Source organism: Maylandia zebra, linkage group LG20, assembly GCF_041146795.1.
Source record: "Maylandia zebra isolate NMK-2024a linkage group LG20, Mzebra_GT3a, whole genome shotgun sequence".
NCBI lineage: Eukaryota > Metazoa > Chordata > Actinopteri > Cichliformes > Cichlidae > Maylandia > Maylandia zebra.
The window spans coordinates 4,396,131-4,408,980 of record NC_135186.1 but is presented as its reverse complement, the minus strand read 5'-3'; the positions used below and the strand labels follow the sequence as shown (position 1 = coordinate 4,408,980).

General features: G+C 41.2%; 2 protein-coding genes across 2 annotated transcripts; one reads left to right on the top strand and one right to left on the bottom strand.

The window, feature by feature from the left end:
* Nucleotides 1-1,415: 1,415 nt before the first annotated feature.
* traf3ip3 (TRAF3 interacting protein 3) lies at nucleotides 1,416-7,072 on the bottom strand. The gene is made up of 14 exons (XM_004554234.3): nucleotides 6,914-7,072; nucleotides 5,927-6,337; nucleotides 5,675-5,819; nucleotides 5,473-5,590; nucleotides 5,344-5,371; nucleotides 5,080-5,109; nucleotides 4,490-4,585; nucleotides 3,785-3,856; nucleotides 3,397-3,537; nucleotides 3,078-3,215; nucleotides 2,852-2,987; nucleotides 2,623-2,768; nucleotides 2,196-2,312; nucleotides 1,416-1,930 (listed from the first exon to the last, which is right to left on the bottom strand). Exons 2-14 carry the CDS (start codon nucleotides 6,302-6,304, stop codon nucleotides 1,730-1,732), a joined length of 1,746 nt encoding a protein of 581 aa, XP_004554291.2. The 5' UTR covers nucleotides 6,305-6,337; nucleotides 6,914-7,072; the 3' UTR covers nucleotides 1,416-1,729.
* Nucleotides 7,073-7,575: 503 nt separating this feature from the next.
* Nucleotides 7,576-12,722, top strand: atp5pb (ATP synthase peripheral stalk-membrane subunit b). Its single transcript, XM_004554235.6, has 7 exons — nucleotides 7,576-7,735; nucleotides 8,310-8,346; nucleotides 8,444-8,589; nucleotides 9,122-9,285; nucleotides 9,465-9,590; nucleotides 11,890-12,069; nucleotides 12,466-12,722. The coding sequence occupies exons 1-7, from the start codon at nucleotides 7,708-7,710 to the stop codon at nucleotides 12,541-12,543; spliced, it is 759 nt and encodes a 252-aa protein (XP_004554292.1). The 5' UTR covers nucleotides 7,576-7,707; the 3' UTR covers nucleotides 12,544-12,722.
* The last annotated feature ends 128 nt before the right edge of the window (nucleotides 12,723-12,850 follow it).

Genomic DNA, 12,850 nt, shown 5'->3' with positions numbered 1-12,850 from the left:
CCCGAGGCCTTTCTGCATGGAGGTTGTTCCAGTGACTCGGGCTTCCTCCTGCAGTCTAACGAACATTAGGTTATATGTGATTCTAAATTGGCTGTGGATTTGAGAATGTGTGGGATCTGTTCAGGGTTTTCCTCCCCCATCGTCCCCATGAGCTTAAGTGGATAAGTAGCTAAGAAAATTAGCCACAGATTTATAAAATCATTTTTTTTGCTTAATATGATGCCTTTTATAAATTAAACAACCTGAGAATCTGAAATAGTTTTACAGCATTGCACATCAATAATAATGACCCAGTGTTTTATATAAATAATGTAACTGGGAGGATTCATTTTGCTGCAGAGTGAATACTTACATACTTGCACTCTCTGGCCACTTTATTAGGTACACATTGCTAATACTGGGTTGGGCCTTCTCTTCTGTCTAGATCTGTAGTAATTCCTCATGGCACAGACTCAACAAGGTGCTGGAAACATTCCTCAGAAACATGATGACATCTACATTTGTTGGCTGTACACGCATGATGTGAATCACAAGTTCCACCACGTCCCAGTGGTGACTGTGGAGCGTGGTGACGCTGACATCTCGTATGTTCAGAGATGCTCTCCTGTATACCTTGGTTGTGTGCAGAAAAATCCCAGTAGATAAATGGTTTCTGAAGTACTCAGACCAGCCCATCTCACACCAACAACCATGCCACAAAGTCACTTAATGCCCTTTCTTTGACATTGTGATGCTCGGTTTGAACTTCAGCTGGTTGCCTTGACCATGCCTGCATGCCTGAATGCGTTCAGTGGCTACCATGTGACTGATGTATTACCACATGTGACTTGGAAGATTAGATATTTGAATTAATGTGCAGTGGAACAAGTGTACCTAATAAAGTGGCCAGTGAGAGTATATAACTAATGAATGAATATGCTCTTAAGTAAGATGTGGTGGTGTTACTCTCAGTAAACTGAAGGACCTTAAAATGTCCTGCTGAATATATTAATTTAAAAAATAAACTTTAATGAAAATTATAGTTTACCTACAAAGTAGCTCATTGCTGTCAAAATAGAAATGACGCTCATTCCACTGACACACAGGTATGAAACTCACACTCCTGTCATCCTCTATGATCTCAAACTGGTTATAATCTGCACCAGTGACTCCATCAAAAATAGCTTACATTCTGGTTAACCACCTCTTCTCTCTCAAACCTCCCAAATACAAAAAATCTTGTGTGTTCTCTGAACAAAAAACAATTATATGTATATATATATATATATACTAGTGTAAAACACTGTTTAAGGTCGTGACCTGAGATCAGTTTAATGTATCGTGATTTACATTTGCCCTTTCTTGGGGGCACACTGCATCTCACGCTATATATGCTGTGACATGTTTCAGTAATTCAAGACTAAATAAATCAGTCATTTACAGTATAAAAGACACGTTTTATTTTCCGCTGTTCTCATAGTTAAACTCACAGTCTCTTAAAATGCAACATTTTCCAACAGTTTGGGCAAATTTAAAATAAGCATTGCCGAGTTTCTTTACTTGCACTGGAACTTTTTGCTCACTTGTCCCCAACACCAACCCGACGCAGCCTCACAAACATCACACAAACACCGAGTTCCAAGTCGAAAGAGTTTTTAAATACAAAAATGTCAACAAATTACATTCTATATAAATCTAATTTTGACATAAAGCAACAAAACGTCAACAAAAAACAAGATTTGGAGCAATGTCATATTGGTCTGAAGCAGCCCGAGTGTCGAGGAGAGGCCATTTTCATGAGATAATCTTCAATACGTGTCTCTATGTCTGAGTACAGGTCCTCAACTTGCTCCCTGAAAGGCGGATGCCACAGCCACAGCATTACGACCCCTGCTACAGTGAGGAGTAAAAGGAAGAACAAGCACAGCTTCCACCAGGATCCACACGGTGTCTAAACAGGAAGAAAAGAAATAATTTAGTCAGGTGGATATTAAATCATCAGCAGGCAATGATAACTCATGTGCATGAGCAGCTGCTCAGCTGGTTACTGCAGGGCAGCTGAAGCAAACTGATAGTGTTGAAAAGCATAGTGGGGCAGAGTGTTAGAATTATGTAGTGGTTTAATTACTGGCTGATAATATAAAGGCAATGAGAGCTTTCGAGTGCTGCAAGGGCATTAAGTCTCCCTTAAATGATCTCACACACACTCTACTCACTGGTCCCCTGCGGCGGTGGCTGAGCTGCCGGAGTTCGTCTCTGCACTGCGACAGCCGGGCCTGGCTGGACTGACACTCCTGCTCCATAGCGTGCAGCTCTGCCTGCAGCTCCTCACACTGCACGCACACAATAAAGAGCGTGAACATGCAGAAATGCTCAAAATGCACTCTAAATGCTGGTGATCCTCAGACAGGCACTTTTCAAAATGTACTTGCATGTGTGATAGCACTGTGGTTGGAATGCAAACATACTGCACACGATTACCTTGTATATAAGACAAAAACAAATAATAGGGGTAATATTTTTACCTGCGCCTGTTAGTGACTTTGTGAAACACCTAGCTGGGACATTCCTTGTGTGGCAAGCTTGGATTAAAGAGTCAGACTTGTGAATGAGCTACAGTTTACTGTAATGTCCATGTTTTACCTCTCTCTCTTTGAGCTGGAGTTTCTCCTGAGTGTGGCGGAGCTGGTCCTCCAGCTGAGAGTCTCTCCTCACCGTCAGCCGAGGCTCAGGTTCCTGTGACGCCAGACACTCCTGCATCATGAAGTCTTGACTCTCCTCTTCGCCATCTAGGGCACCGAAAATATTATAAACATATTGAATGTGCACTATTTAACAATAATCCTAAAAAACACCAAACGTGATGTCTTGCCTCTGAGTTGCTGGATTTCTTCTCTTAGGGTCTGGTTGTCTTCCTCCAGCAGACAAATGTTGTACTGTAGGTCCTGCTTTTCTTGTCTCAATGAAAGCATCTCATCTCTCAGCTCACGCTCTCTGGCTCTGCACAGCTGATAATTCAAGAAATAAATTCACATTTCTAACATTTATAATTAAACTTTTGACCGCGCACTCATGCACGTTGTCACAACCTAACATACCTCCACTTGGCTGTGCAGCTGTTGCAGCTGTTCATTACTGAGGTGCTGGCTCTCCCTGAGTTTTCCAGAGCTCAGCTTCAGCTCCTCATGAAGGCTTTGCCATTTCAGGGCCTCTGCCTTTGCTGTAATTAGCGCTTCCTGTTGACACAAAATGTAATGTTTTTAAAAAGAAAAGTCATCTGCAAATACTCAAATTAGGAAACTTGCTTCCAGGTCACCAGATGCTGAGTCTATCAACTAAAAGGCAAACAAACTGAAACCTCAGTGACATTTGTTTCTTTTCTGCGTGGTAAAACAGAGAAAAAAAAAGATTTTTGACCTGCAGAGTCTCAGCCTTGCTGAGGGCCTCAGTTTTCTCCTGTGTGGCCTTCTGCAGGGCAATCAAGGCCTTCTCTTCATATACCATCCTCTGCTTTTCCATCTGTACCACCAGCTTCTTTACACCATCTTTTGGAAACTTCTGCAGGGACACAACACTGCTGAGTTAGTTGTTAACACCCAGTGAGATCCAGATCAAAACCACAGAGACTCACACTTAAGATGCTACACTATCACCCTGTGACAGAATAATGCCAGAGCAAGGCTAGTTACTGGAAAGAGTAAATGTCTGACTTCTTGGACAGTAAATAAATAATAACAACAGCAACAAATCACCACCAAGATATTGTAAAAATTAGTGTGGTTTTTACAGACTAAATTACACTCACCTGCAGACAAGCTTGCAGCTGCGCCTCCAAAGCCTTGATCTTGTTTCTCAGCAGATCTTCACTGCAGCGAGACTGTGTGGGTTAGAGAGGAAATGAATGACTGTCACGCTCTAACCTGCAGATGGAAAATTAATGGTTCATGTGCCAAAAAGCTGTGACAGCGCGTTGTTTCTCCGAACGCAGGTGCATAAGGGGAACTCGAAGCAACAGTGAGCCTCAAGGGAGATCACAATATCTGCGTGTGATACAACGCACTTTGTTATAAGTGCAAAAAAGACCCCTCATGATAACATACCTCAGTGAGAAACAACAGGTGGAAGACCTAAATAAATGAGACTGAATAAACTGTAGATCAGGTTAGCTGCTAAAACAAAATCTAAAGAGGAAACAAAACTAAAAACAACATCAATATTTTCCTTTCATTCATTGCAACCAGAGTAGCCAAAAGAGATGTAAAGAGGATGCATAGCACCTTTAACAGCTACTGAGTGGCACACCCTTCCTGTATAAGAACGACAGCTTGCACTCGTCCTATGCAGTATAGAATTGCGCGGAAGCAGGAAGCTCCAAACCACAGACTGCACAGGCCTTCCTGACACAGCCGTAATATCAGCCAGTGCACCAGAGCAGAAAGAAAAACAGTGTGGCCTTATAAAGTGCGAAATGTGTGTTATTCGATGCGTGTAAACAGAGGGAGAGCCTTACTGTCCATATTTTGTTGGATGAGTTCACGAGGTTTGTCGTGCTCTCCTGGAGTTCAGCCAGCTTCTTCTTCATCACATCTTCTCTCCACAGAGCCTCCTGCCAGAAACCCAGCAGCAGCAGAAAGAGTTACACTAACGCACAAAGACAGTTTTCATCTGCTTTGGACTGCACAGGTCATCGGGTCCTTATGTAGCATCAGAGCACATTAATAAATGTATTACTTAATATTGAAAGCAGTAGTGATGACAGATCAAATGTGATGAGAGCTTAACCGTTTAAAACCAAGCGTATTATATCCGATTAGTGAGTTTTGTGAGTTTTTGACTTCTACATCATCAACGTGATAATTTTTCTTCCCCCCAAAAATAAAATAAATTGCACTTTACAGTTTTAAGGAATAAATTGCAAAAATAAGCCTAATGTAGCTAATATGATACAACTTTAACCTCTAATTATTATTTCTTATTTCAGAAGGGCCACTAAACACAAAAAATTTGACTTTTCTGGCATCTATTCCTACGTTCAGGCTTTAAAACCTTAAAGGATTCATGAATCACAGGATGATTTTAGGATAAATATTGTTTGCTTACCTGTAGGTAGTCAGCTAATTTCTGAATATCCTATTAGGAGAGAGATAAGAGACAGTAAAAACAGTAGAGCTTTATAATTAAAGAAAAAACTTTTGCATCAGATTATAGAGCATCTATTTCCCCTCAGATTAGCCTAAACTTTATTTCGACTAATCATGTCGTGTGACGCTTACCTGACTCGACCCTAGCCCTCACCTGTGGCCTGTGCTCCCACGCCTTTTAATCTGTCACCTAATTCTAAAACAGCAGGACTGTGAAACTTACTGATTCTTTAACGGTGATGAGTCCGGACCTGCACAGAGGACAGTTTCTCATCAGAGAGAGAAGACATCAGAGATGCTTTTGCAGTAAAATCGCGGTTTAAAGGTTAAACTAGAATTAAATGAGACTCACTCTGTCTGCACGCCGGTCTCTCTCAGTATCTTTTTCTGAAGAATGCTTTCAGTTTGTACAGATGATTTCTGGTAAATCTTCTCTGTTTTGATGAGTGTTTTTGTGGTTGTCTTTTGTGCTGTATGTGGAGAAAAACAAGGCATGATTCAACAGTCCCTGGTCAAGATGTTTTGCGCTTGGCACGATGATTTATTCTTTTTACCGTTTACACTCGTGTCCTTTTTATGAATACTCTTCACCCTGTGCTGCTCTGATTCCTTCACAGATGGCGTGGAGGTAGGTGATTGCTTCTTTGCATGACTTTTGTCCTGCTTCATCACTGTTATCTGTTCTGACCACAGTGAGGCCTGAGGGAATGAGAGGAGAGCGACGGGGAAGGCATTATTCACAGCAGACCTATGAAGACATAAATCTGATCTGGTGATAAATGTGCCAAATTGATGCAATCTTTTACCCATGTGCTGGTGCTTGGATCACTGCTTATGCTGCTGTTTGGTGTCAAAACCATGGGCGGATATCCTTTAGCATTCTCGGTGTTTGTTGAGCTTGAACTGTAATACTTCATTGAAAATATCTGTGAGGGAGAATTTCTTCTCGATGAGCCTTCACGCCACACTGGGCTCACCGATCTCCTCCTCAGAAACTCCAACTGCCTCTTCTCTTTCAGTTCTTTCTTTATCTGCCAGGTGGTACTGTCTCTGGGAGGGCTGCGGCATGAAGTCACATTGTTACGTCCTCGCAGGTACTCACGCTTCTCTGCTCTGATGTCCAATATTCGGTCAAAGTGTTTCTCCGGCGAGAGTTGGAATCCACTGATGGTCAGGGCGTCCATGGCAGCTCCCCTGGCTGTTATGTCGCCTCAAGCCTGCGAGGACAGCGTGGCTTATCAGGAAACTGGTTACAGTCATTCACAAAGATCAAATTCATGGCATGTTATTAGCTGAGTACTATCAAGTGATGTTGCGAGTAGCTAAAAAACAGCTTTCTTTTAAGTTGCAGAAACATTGTGATGGCTAAAGGTTATAAATGAAGAAACTCAAACTGCTACTTACTTTAAAGAAAAGGTCTGAAATGTAGCTTCCTACCAGGGTTGGTGTAAATGAGAATTTTTCAAGTATTTATGATATTTTTATTCTGGAGAGACTTAAACAAAGAAAAGTTATGTGTATGATGAGGTCATGCTGCAAACTGATGTGAGCCGTATACGCATTAAAAGTAAACTGCCAAAAGTGCCTGATGTTTAGAAAGCTGTGTGTGTGGAGCAGAGGCGGTTGCAATAGTAGCTCAGAAATACTAATGCAGAAGCTGAACCTTACAGGAGAAGCCCCTTAATTACAGGGTGAAGCACTTCTCATCGATAGACTAGGCCCTGGCACCTGCAAGATGATAAAGCGAGGACAAACTGCTGCTTATTAAGCAGGAAACCATGGTTGAGCCTTACCTACTGGGCCATCTCATTCAGTGGGGAGAGCGCTTCATGAGGTTGTTGATAAGTCATCCATTTTCTCACTCTTCTGAAATAGTGCCGGGTTTTTTTTCGTGCCTGTGTTTCACATGTAGCTGTTTCTGTTGAGCATAGTTTTTACAGGAAGTGAAGAGAACCACAGCGTCATATGTTCCTCTATCTCACCAGCCACTCACACAAAACTGATGCCATACACGGGTGGGCCTCAAGATTACAGACTACACAACTAATTCCCCCTGTGTGCAGCCTGGGATAAAACACTTGGGAGATTGGTGTGTGCGTGTCCTTTATTAGATGAGTAATTTTATTATTAGCAAATGATGCATGTGGGCTTGAACACTTTCATTAGTTAGTTTTCTTGTGCATGCTTGTGTGTATGTAACAGTTAACTTACATAACAATAACACTAAATAGCAGTTTGGCTTCATATTCTGTGTGGTGCCGTTTTTGTTTAAAGTCAGCAACCTTTCAAGATGAATTGATCCAGAAAACTTGATCTTATCATAAAAAATGACCCCAAATTCTCTGCATTAACTCCTTAATCACTTCTATTAATCCATTTTCAATTTCAGGGCAGTGTGTGCGTGTGTCTTTGCACGCAGTGCCCACTAGAGGGCGTTGACTCCACAAGCGCTTCTGTACTCTCGCGTTGTTTCACGAGGATTTCTCCTGTGTCCGCCATCCTTACGGCTCTTTGCAGAGAAGGGCACAGAGAGGCCGAAACAAGAGTGCCCCGGTGTTGTAGGAACTTGGTACTTCATCCTTCAGACATGCTGTCCAGGCTCGTTTTTGTCTCAGGTATGCATCAGAACAGCTTTTAAAATGACAATAAAGGCCACTTACTGCTGGTGCCAGCAGACTGTCAAGCAGGAGGCAGGAAAGTTTAAAGTGAGCTGAAGGGTAAAGTGAAGGCCGCACATTGAATGAGACATGCTAATGCTAACTGTCAGCATAGCTTCAAGCTCCTCGGAAATGGTAGCAATTTTATTGGCTGCAGATTTATATCAGACGTTATCAAAGGTAATCCTGGATATTTCAGTGTTTCTGTATTTTGTTGTTTTAATTATTTGGTCACAGGCAAGTTAATCGACGCTACGTTAGCTAACGTTAGCTCTGCACGCCTAAATGTCACCTTATTGACAGCTAGCATCGGTCGGCTTTCTGCCCTTTCTGCGATGTTTTATGGAAAAGTTTGTGTTAATTTTGATGACCTCACAAACTGATCGCCCGAAGCCCATCAAATAGCTACCAACACTAAGTGTTATAGTTCTGTGTTGGACTGCTTACACCGTTAATGTTTTCAGAAGTTTGTTGTTAATGGTGTTTATTGAGAAAACAGTAATTAACACTTGTACTTTTTTGTGGGTTTCAGCTAGTGCCCTGAAAAGCAGTGGCCCCATTGGAGCTGGGTATGTTTCATTGTAGTGTTGAATGTGTGTGTTTTAATACCAATATTCAATAACATATCAGAAAGAAATGCTTAGTAATCGTGGTTTTCTCCCTCAGTGTGGTCCATGCATCTCGCTGTCTGCACACATCATCCCAGAGTCTTGCTCCGGTGCCCCCTCTGCCAGAGAAGGGAGGGAAGGTCCGCCATGGCTTCATCCCAGAGGAGTTATTCCAGCTGCTGTACCCCAAAACTGGAGTAACAGGTGTAGTCTTTAATCAAAAATGATCATTTAATATTATTCATATGTTGTCTTAAAGAAAGTGAAAAGTCACAGAAAATTGATTGTGTGGACACAGTATTTTCACTGAATCAACTGGATTCTTCAACTTCTCTTTTTTGCAAGGACTACTTAAAGACTGGTATGTGATTATGAGCAAACAGCAATTTGCTTCCACTGAAAGCATCCAGATGATTGGTGAACGTGCTTCATTTGACAGAAACAGAACTTTTGAAAACTCCTGTTTTTGTGAATGCATTCACAATAAGTATTTGTTTAAAAAAAAAAAACCTGCAGCGTGAATGTTTTTTTTTCTTCATACCTTTACAAAAAGAAATGAATAAGCTAATCAAAAGCAAGTAAGAACAAAAGTGAAAAATAAGTCTAACAATTAAACTTTTTTCATAGATGGTTCTTAAGATTCTGTTTAAATATATCAACAGTCTCCAACGATCTTAAGTGCAATGGTAGTTACACATCTCACTTTTACTTTGTATTTCCCCTCCTCTCTCAATAGGACCCTACATGCTGGGTGCTGGCCTCCTCCTGTACATGCTTTCTAAGGAAATCTATGTCATCAACCATGAGACATTCGCTGCAGCCTCCATAGGAGCTGTGATCATCTATGGTGTGAAGAAATTTGGGCCAAGTGTTGGAGCTTTTGCTGACAAACTGAACGAGGTAGGCTGATAACCACTGCTTTTCTTTCTTTCTTTTTTTTGTGGTTTCATATCCCTTTTGTCAAGTTTTATTTATTTATTTTGTTTGGACACAGTGGAGAGAGTACTGTACCAAAGGACTTTTCTCTTGTGCACGACCTTTCCAATGACCCCAATATTTTCTGCTGCTTTTGTCTTCAGGAAAAAGTGGCCAAGGCTCAGGAGGTGAAGGACGTCGCCATGTCCAGCTTGGTTCAAGCCACTGAGGATGAGAAGAAGGAGCAGTGGCGAGTAGAAGGAAGGGCGATGCTCTTTGATGCCAAGAGGGTAAGCATCACCATCCTTTCATTTCTGTTTTTATATTCCAGTATCTTAACTTAAGTATTCCAGTTAACATCATTTTGACAGCTGCCACCTTCAGCTCCAAGAGCAGAAGAATTATAACCTTGTGTGGGTCTGTAGTGTAGTGGTTAACACATTAGCCCTAAGCAGTCACCACAGCTGGTAGCTCTGTATGTTTGATTTAGCAGATATTTTTACACCTGATGCCGTTTCTGATACAATTCGAAGTGAAATCTCTCCTACTGGGATCAAACCAGGGAGATTCTGCTTCTTAGGCAAATCCATAAACAAGTACACCGTGCAGCAACTTTTCCATTAGTACCTACTCACGCCGGCTTGGCTCAGTGCGTTTTTTAGGGTTTTTCCATTAGGTCATAGTACCTGATACCGGGACCATTAGTCCTTAGTACCTACAAAAATCAAAACTGTCATCTTTGAAACTCTGCAAGGGAAATGGCTACAAAAACCAATGCCGGGTTCCCCGACTCTGACGAAAAGCCACTGACCAAGCAGCAGGTATCACATCACTTTGACGTACACCTTTGTTGTGGCGTTCGTGTTGCGTACAAATGATGTCACGGGACGTTTAGCCGTGTTGCAATAACAACACGGTGCATATAGGTGGTACTAGACAAGTACTAATGGGTAAAGAGGCTTTAATCTGCCAGTGTCTACAACAGAGACTACGCCTAGTGATAAAATAAATGATTACATCAATATTTATTTATTTTTTGATCCTTGGTGAACTTGATGATCGTGGCTTGACACATGACTAATGGTCATTTGTAACATTACTCTCGTCTTATTATACAGTGCTCCATTTTCTTTTCAATGTCAGTTTAAAAAATTTTTTTCCATCAGTTTCTCTGATAATTTCTCTGATTGAAGTAGGCAGTGCTCAGATGGATTTATTGTGGCTGAAGTAAACACCCGTTTGTGAGCGCATGTTGATCCTGAAGCTGAAAACCTGGGTTAACAAAGAGTTGATACCAATTATCTGTGACTGGGTTTTAGGTTTTATCAAGCAAGCTAACACAATGACGGCCCGGCTGTGTTGAACTTGCTTTGTAGTGTACCCCACAGTACTCTGTGGGAACCAAACGGTCTGTGGCGAGACTTATTTTTTTGTTAATGTGAGTTGCTCATCACTCTGGGTGGCTATACCAGTGTTGATAATAACTGGGTACTTTCAAAATGACATTTTTCAGTTTAATGATACCACTGTTTGAAATATGCTGAATAATATGTAGGTTAGACTCGTTCTCTCATGCAATTTTAGTGTAATTAATTTGGCAACAAAAGGAAAAATAATTTGAGGCCATTCCTGGCTTATTATTCCATCCATCCATTTTCTGCCGCTTATTCAGTTTTGGGATGTGGGGGCAGCAGTCTGACAGAGATGCCCAGACTTCCTCTTCTAGCTCATCTGGTAGGATGGTGAGATGTGTCCAAACTCTTTGAGAGACATCTCTCCGATGTGTCTTGGGTCTTTCCTGGAGCCTCCTCCCTGCCGGACATGCTTGAAACACCTCACTTAGGAAGGTCCAGCAGGCGTTCTAGTCACATGCCTGAATCTAAGTTGGTTCCTTATGATGTAGTGGAGTAGCATTTCTGCTCCCTCCTGAGTGACTGAGCTCATCACCCTATCTCTGAGAGAATCCAGCCACCCTTCAGAGGACGCTCATTCTTTCAGTCACTGTCCAAATCTATTAGCCACGGGTGGGTGTAGGAACATGGACTGACCGGTAAATCAACAGTAACCGTTAGTCCTGGGCCTAGCCTAATATTTATCTAATTTTAAACAATTTTTCAGCATATTTATTTATTTATTTATTTGTTTGCCTCCTCCAGGAGTAGTCTGTGAAAAGAAAATGTGTAACTTGTTGAATCCAACCACATGATGGTGCTCATTCTCACACAAATGGAGAATTTCCACTCAAAATAAACTCAGTATACAAATGTTGCCAGATTTCGGACTGACAGTACCATTTTAACATATATAGCTAAACTATCTTGTATAGATGTCACAATAGAATGAATTTAATTCTTTAGTCTGTATATAAATGCATTACAAATGTCACAGCCCTAATTTGTTTGGGACACAGCACTACATGATTGAAGTCTATGTCTGAACATGTCCTGACTGAAAACACATTTTTTTACTTCAGTTATATCTTTTGTTAAAAGTTTTTTTTTAAATTATTTTGAAAAAGTATCCCTAGAGCTGGAATTTCACATTAAAGCTGTTACAGTTAAACATTCCTATCTTCTGTTTTCCTCTCAGAACAACGTGGCCATGCTGTTGGAGACCAACTACAGGGAGAGGCTACATATGGTGACCAATGAGGTGAAGAGGCGCTTGGACTATCAGATTGCGCTGCAGGACCTCAACCGTAGGCTGGAGCAAGAGCACATGATTAACTGGGTGGAGAAGAGCGTCATCAGCAGCATCACACCCCAGCAGGTCAGTCTTTATTTTTCTTATTTCTTTTCTAGCTTAGGGTGCTGACATCCAATAAATAAAAGTTATTAAAGAAAACCTTTTTATTTATTTTTCATGAAATGTCAAAAAAACCAAACAACAGAAATCTTTAAGGATTTAAAAATAAAAGTCTCATATTTGGGCCGTGATGGTTTAGTTTGTCAGATATTTCATGTTTACTGATTTGCTTGTGTTTGTTTTATATCGGCAAAGCTCGTGTTGGCAGAAAAAGTCTTGGTGGAAGATTTAAAAAATGTCAATGTTTTTTCTCTAATTTGTTATATGCATATGTATTTTTACTGTCTAATCAATTCACTTCTAGACCAACTCCTTGTATGTTTCAGAGTTTTAATATCTTTTTTTGTTTTGTTTTGTTAGGAGAAGGAGAGCATTGCCAAATGCATCACAGACCTGAAGGTGTTGGCCAAGGCCACTCAGGCCAAAGCTACAGCCTAAACTGTCATCGCTCTACAGAAGCCTCCTCTAGTCCCGGACTCATCGCCCGAAGACGAGACGTCACCTTTCTTTGCAGAATAAACTATTCTTTCTTTATAGATTCTCTGTCAGCGTTATGGGTGTGTACAGTATTTACACGTCAGCAGATGATAAAATAAATGGTTCTCTTATCATCTTCAGCTGGTTGTGTCTTTCTTATTCAGAGTTTGCTCTATTTTGTGAGTGACATCACAGTTTTATATCCATGGATAGTGGCACAAGAATAGGAACACTTGAGACCTTTGATCCCCCTGTAGGAAGAGGAGGA